Source organism: Drosophila gunungcola, assembly GCF_025200985.1.
Source record: "Drosophila gunungcola strain Sukarami chromosome 2L unlocalized genomic scaffold, Dgunungcola_SK_2 000052F, whole genome shotgun sequence".
Classification (NCBI taxonomy): domain Eukaryota; kingdom Metazoa; phylum Arthropoda; class Insecta; order Diptera; family Drosophilidae; genus Drosophila; species Drosophila gunungcola.
The window spans coordinates 16,387-22,932 of record NW_026453165.1 but is presented as its reverse complement, the minus strand read 5'-3'; the positions used below and the strand labels follow the sequence as shown (position 1 = coordinate 22,932).

The window sequence follows — 6,546 nt, the reverse complement described above, 5'->3', positions numbered from 1 at the left end:
TTTTGACAGCTGCCTTCGAAATAGGAACGACCGGACGGCCAGCCAAGGAAAATGCATCCATCCTCCGTTCAGAATCCACTAGCAGCAGTTCTAGGAAATCGGCAGACGATATTCTTATTTGTGGGTCAGCCTCTGGAGCCGAAAAGCGCAGACAGAACTGCAAATGGGCAGACTCCACCTAGAACGTCGGGGCTTATTAGCTGCACGCTAATTTATTCCGGCAAACAGAAGGCCAGGCTCCTGTTGTCGAAGATTCCAGAGCCAAACCCTCGATCGCAGACGTTCAGGCGCCAGACAAATGCAAGTTGTGAAAACTGGCGTTTGCCTGAAAATTTCTGACCACATCTGGACAAATGAACAATCTAATAAGTGCCTGAGGAAAATCAATTTCCTATTTGTTTAGAAACGAATAGGTTTAATATGATAACGAGAATGGAAGTTGCTAGCTGCGATTGCTTAATTTTGGTTCTCTGGCAGAGCATTATAATTACATTTCCATTATCATTTAAATAAGTAATGCTAGTGAAATCAGTTTTCATAATCATTAAAACAAGCAGTTGTAAATTACTTATTTATTTTAGAAAGTTATTGTTGATGACAAATTACTTTCGTACTTTTGACGAAATTATGATAAGGAAAAAACGTTATGTTTGAAAAAAGTATTGCTAGTAAGAAACATTTTATTATTTTGAAAAAAAATAAGACAATTAAAAAAACATATTATTACCTATGGGAAAAAAATCGATGCTAATGATTATTTTTTATTTAAATTGCAATAAAAAAACATAAATCAACGCTCAAATAAATCAAATAAACTTAGCAAGCTCATCTGAAGCTGACAGTAGGCTTTGAGCAACAATTCTTTTAGTCTGTCACAGCTGCCTTAACAGTCCGCATTATTGTCATCATTTGTACTCATATCGTTACTAGAATCGATCCTGAAAATATTAAAACCACTAAATAAGTTCGGAAATTGTATATATTATTCTCAAGTTTTTAATATTATTATTGCCAAAATGTTGCGGTCTTGCGTATCCGAAGCGATCAACTGGAGTCGCTGTTTCACGCGAATGTATTCGAAGGAAGTGCGCTTTGGATCTGGAGTTCGGGCACTGATGATCCGGGGAGTTGATGTCCTGGCAGATGCGGTGGCCGTGACAATGGGTCCCAAGGGTCGTAGTGTCATAGTGGAGCGACCCTGGACATCACCGAAGATAACCAAAGACGGCTTTACTGTGGCTCGGGCAATTGCATTGAAGGATCAGCACATGAATCTGGGCGCCAAGTTGGTGCAGGATGTGGCCGATAATACAAATGAATCGGCTGGAGATGGCACGACCACAGCAACTGTTCTGGCTCGAGCCATAGCCAAAGAGGGTTTCAATCAAATCACAATGGGTGCCAATCCCGTGGAGATTCGTCGTGGCGTCATGATGGCCGTGGATGTGGTAAAGGAGAAACTTAAAGAGATGTCCAAGGCAGTGGAAACGCGTGAGGAGATCCAGCAAGTGGCCACTTTGACGGCCAATGGTGATACGGAAATAGGTCGCCTCATTGGCGAGGCCACCGATAAAGTGGGTCCCAAAGGAACTATCACTGTGAAGGAGGGAAAACGTCTCAAGGATGAGCTGAAAATTATCCAAGGCTTACGCTTCGATAATGGCTATGTCTCGCCCTTCTTCGTGAACAGCGCCAAAGGTTCTAAAGTTGAATTTGCCAACGCCTTTGTATTGATCTCACTGAAGAAGATCACGGCCCTAACAGAGATTGTGAAAGGTCTGGAGCAATCCCTGCGGCAGCGACGTCCTTTGATCATCATAGCAGAGGACATAAGTGGCGAGGCTCTGAATGCTTTGGTTCTGAACAAGCTAAGATTGGGTCTTCAGGTCTGTGCAGTCAAGTCGCCCAGTTATGGACATCATCGCAAGGAGCTTATAGGTGATATATCCGCTGCCACGGGAGCTACTATTTTCGGGGATGACATCAACTACTCCAAGATGGAGGATGCCAAGCCAGGCGATTTGGGTCAGGTGGGCGAGGCTGTCATTAGCAAGGATAGCACCATGTTGCTGCAGGGCAAACCCAAGCCAGGATTGCTGGAAATGCGCATTGAACAGATTAAATATGAACTGGCGGATAAGCAAACTAAGCCCGAGCAGCGTGAACGTCTCAGGCAACGCCTTTCCGCCTTAACAAAGGGCGTGGCAGTGCTCCACATTGGCGGTGGGAGTGAAGTGGAGGTGGCTGAGAAAAAGGATCGCGTGGTGGATGCTCTAAATGCCACTCGAGCTGCCATTGAGGAGGGTATTGTCCCGGGTGGCGGCACCGCCTTCCTGCGCTGTATTCCTCATCTGCGCGAACTCAAGATGGAAAGCGCGGATCTGCAAAAGGGCGTCGATATCATTTGCAATGCCCTGCGAATGCCCTGCCAGACAATTGCCCAGAATGCAGGAGTGGATGGTGCCATGGTGGTGGCCAAGGTTTTGGATGGCTCCGGGGACTATGGATACGATGCCATGGGCGATGAGTACTGCAGAATGGTCGAGAAGGGCATCATTGATCCAACGAAAGTGGTGCGAACTGCCATCACGGACGCAGCCGGTGTGGCCTCGCTTTTGAGCACCACCGAGGTGGTGATCACGGACTCCAGGAATGATGATCTTATGGCCAAGTTAGCAGGAGCTGGCGGTGGAATGGATGACGGGCTGGACATGAACATGGGTGGTCTGGATGAACTAGCAGCCCTGAGTGGATTGGGAGGAATGGGAGGCATGGGGGGAATGGGTGGAATGGGTGGCTTGGGAGGAATGGGCGGTGGATTCGGAGGCATGGGAGGAATGGGTGGTGGTGGTGGCATGAGCGCATCCACCAGCGATGGACCCACTGCCGAGGAAATGAACGAGATGGTCAAATCTATCCCCGGCATGGAGCAGGTGGAAGTTCGCGACATCGACAGTGGAATTATGTAGTTCAATCATTCCTCCTTTAAAACTCATCTATTTGGTTAGGCTTTAAATTCTATGTGTTTTAGCGGCCAAAATCTATTCCATTCTGAAATATAAATTGTCAATTGTGTGTTAAAAGAGCTCCTCCATTTTCTACGTGTTTTTTTTTTTTTTTTAAGATATTAAGTGGTATGGTAAAGTCCTCTTTTATCTTGAAAAGAGTCACCCTTTACATTTTAGATAATCTGTTGAAAGTGGTGTAATTTTCAAGCATTTCGATAATTTTTCTTTTTTTTTTATAATGAACTGTTTCCAGTTTGCTTGAAAATGCCGTTCCCTTAAAAAAAAAACTTAAAAAAATAAGAAAGTGAGACCGATTTCGGGCGTTTTCCCTTTGCCATTTCCTTAACCCGCTCTTTTTTTCTGCAGACGGCTCCAATCGACTTATTATGCTGGTCTAAAAAAAGCCTTGCTTCCTTCACACTTTCAGTTTTTAATTGCACTAGCCGAAAATTTGGAACGGCGACCGGCAGAGCGAATCCAGCTGCAATGCGATGATCATTTGCATAAAACAAACAGCAATTTCTCACACATGTGCGGCTGTTCCTCGGCCTTTTCACCCGCTAGCTTTTTCAGAGTTTTCAGTGTTTGCGGATTGCATTTGTTGGCCCGCAGCTAAAAAAGCGATTCGTTACATGAGAGTCAATGTGCAAAAAGGGGGGCATAGAGCTACAGCTAGAGCTAGAGCTGGAGTTGGAGTTGGAGCCTCTACAAAAGCGTCACATCAAACATGCATCAATAAATAAATAATTCCAATTTGCAAATTTTTCATCGAGGCCCCGCAAACGAACCGAAAATGGTGGACCCATCGAGCGTGGGCCACAGCCTCTTGGACTGCACCACACTAAACCCCTCGATCCTGGTCAGGTGGTTTGGCGTCGGAAAGGAAATTGTTCATCTGGCGAACATAGCAACAACTCCATTCGCAAGTCGGGGAAACTGAGCTCCAAAAACTGAAAACCAAAAACCGAAAACAGACGAAAGGCAAATAAAAAGGCTATCGCTATCGCTCTTGGCCAATCTGCATGTGCAGGCCCACGAAGCATTCAGTATAGAGTCAGCTTTTTGTTTTGCATTTTTTTCTTGTTTTTTGCGTGTGAGGCTGCGGACAATGACAACAATGAGTAAAATCATGGGCACAAAGTGCTGTCCCCCCCCTCGCCTGTCGTTAACTTTTTCTACACGTCGACAAAATAAACAAATTTATCTTACGGTACGAGCAAAAAGTGATTATCAACTATAAAATCTAGTTTACACTTGCAATGTTTAGAGCTGACAGGTAATCAAACTCGTTTTTTGAATTATCCCAATAATCATGTGTTGACTTGTTAAGAAAAATGCATTAAAATATTTCAATGTTTATTGGGTACGTTAGTTGTTTATTACTTTTATGACGTTTAATTTCCTATTAACAACTCAATTCATTTTATTTTAAGATTCACCTTTTACTCGATCAACTTTAGTTTTTATAGTATTTCAGGTTTCCTTGTGATCTGTATAAAGTTGGTTTTAATGGGGGAATGCTTTTTTAATTTGCTTTACAATAAAATTGGTTTGACATACTTATTTGATTTTTGTATTTAAATGCTGCTTAAAAATCTGTTCAAAAATAATTATTTTCTTTACTGGTGTAATTCTTAATAGACTTTCCTGACAGTGTAACCGCCAAAAGGCCAACGAGTGATTGGAGCACAGCAAATGGCATTTTTAGCTTTTGACATTTCACGCGTGCAACTCCTCACAGTTCGCCGTCATACACGGCGTATGTGCGACTTTTCGCTCTCTCCCGTTATGGTATTTCCCGATCGCGACCCCAAAAACGGGCGGCGGCACTTTAATATGACTCGCGATCCGAGATCAGACTGCAGGCTAATGCCATAGATTTGAGTGGCCGACTAATTCACGATAATTTGCACTGATCGTCGATTACAGATGGGGCAGCGGCATTCGGTATCCCAGAATTTAAGATCCCAACATCCACTTCCTACGCTCACTTCTCACTGCTCTTTACTGCAAATGCATTTTTAATTACATTGGCAAACATTTGCGGGTACTCTGGGAGGCGAAAAACAATGCACTGCATGCACTGGCAAAATATTTGTGATCTATTCTTACTATTTTGGTTTTCTGCTCAAAAATGATACAAATAAATTGTCAAAGCTGAATGTCTGTGTAATAAGAAGTTTTATGCATCATATTAATGTGCCAAAAAAACCTAATTATCATATTTTTCTCTGTGTCCGGATGGCAAGGGGATGGCGTTGCGAATGGGATGGGTTGGCCAGAGGACGGACCGGGGATGGACTGTAGCTGGTGATGAGGCAGTGCATCATCCACTTGGCCATTTGCCTGATTGCGGTATTTTGCCTCGGTCACTGGATGGTGGATGTTGGATGCTGGATAGTGGATGGGTGGAAAAACATCTCACCAGAAATAGCAGGCAGCAAATAGCATATGGTAAATGGCAAATGTCCGCATCGAATACTGAGACTAAAGCGAGTATATGTTCGCAGTATCGATTTCAGGCTACCGCTCCCAGTTGCCAGTTCGCAGTTCCTTTTGAATCCCGAGTTTCCTCCTAAGCGATGCTCCTCCATCTTCATCTGCTGCTGGCCGCTTCTTCTTTTTCTACGGCTGGCGCGTAAATTTTCATGTCGCTTTGCGATTTGCAAGCATTTAACAAAGTCAAAACAATTTTAATGTACAGACGGGGCAGTTAATTAAAATAGCAACGATCTGTGCTCGGGTTGGCTGTAGGTTGTAGAGTTGGCCATATGGGCCTCAGTTTGATACCCTGCAGGGTGCCCCGGCCATTACTGTTTGTACCAAAGGGAAGTGGATGGGCAGGGTGACTGACTGACTCCCTCGTTTTGTTTATGACCTGTAGTCCTAAAGTTTTTATTTTGGATCATTAGTGGATGGCTTTGAACGAAGTGATATCAATCTAAGGCACTTTTACTGCTAGGGCATACGAAAAGTCTATCATTTATGGCTGAATAGGATTCGGGTATACACAATGAAAATTTGTTTATTAGTATAGTATAAAAATAAAACAGAAGTCAGGAAACATTTGTTTTTGTTGATTACCATAATCAAACAATCTCTGTAAAACAATTAGATTCGCCATCATTCTTAATAGTATGTAGGTACATGTATACACCTGATGTAATAACCTTTTAAATAAACCTATTTCTGAAAAACAGAAACTACGATGGACAAAAATTACCCTAAAACCCTTTAAATAAGCCAAGCCCTATCCGGCTTAAAGGACCAAATTTAAAGGAGAGAAAGTTGGCCTGTACATATTATTTTTATTAAATAGAAATACATTTTTGTATTAAGTTTTTCGCTGTTCCCATTTCTTGAAAAACGGAAATGGTGAACATAGGAAACTATGGTGAACAAAAATAACCTTAAAATCCTTTAATTAAGCAAAGCCCTTAATCCGTCTTGAAGGACCAAATTTTAGGGATGGTCCGTAAATATTATTTAGATTTTAAATATATTTTTATCTGAAATTTCTGGCTGTGTAGCTGGCCTA

At 42.8% G+C, this 6,546-nt stretch overlaps 1 protein-coding gene across 1 annotated transcript; it reads left to right on the top strand.

The window, feature by feature from the left end:
• Nucleotides 1-859: 859 nt before the first annotated feature.
• On the top strand, nt 860-3,094 carry LOC128253551 (60 kDa heat shock protein homolog 1, mitochondrial). The gene has a single exon (XM_052982014.1). It carries the CDS (start codon nt 1,017-1,019, stop codon nt 2,967-2,969), a length of 1,953 nt encoding a protein of 650 aa, XP_052837974.1. The 5' UTR covers nt 860-1,016; the 3' UTR covers nt 2,970-3,094.
• The last annotated feature ends 3,452 nt before the right edge of the window (nt 3,095-6,546 follow it).

Bases quoted from the DNA above. Each gene is read 5' to 3' on its own strand.
- LOC128253551 (XM_052982014.1), top strand. From the start codon at position 1,017: ATGTTGCGGTCTTGCGTATCCGAAGCGATCAACTGGAGTCGCTGTTTC.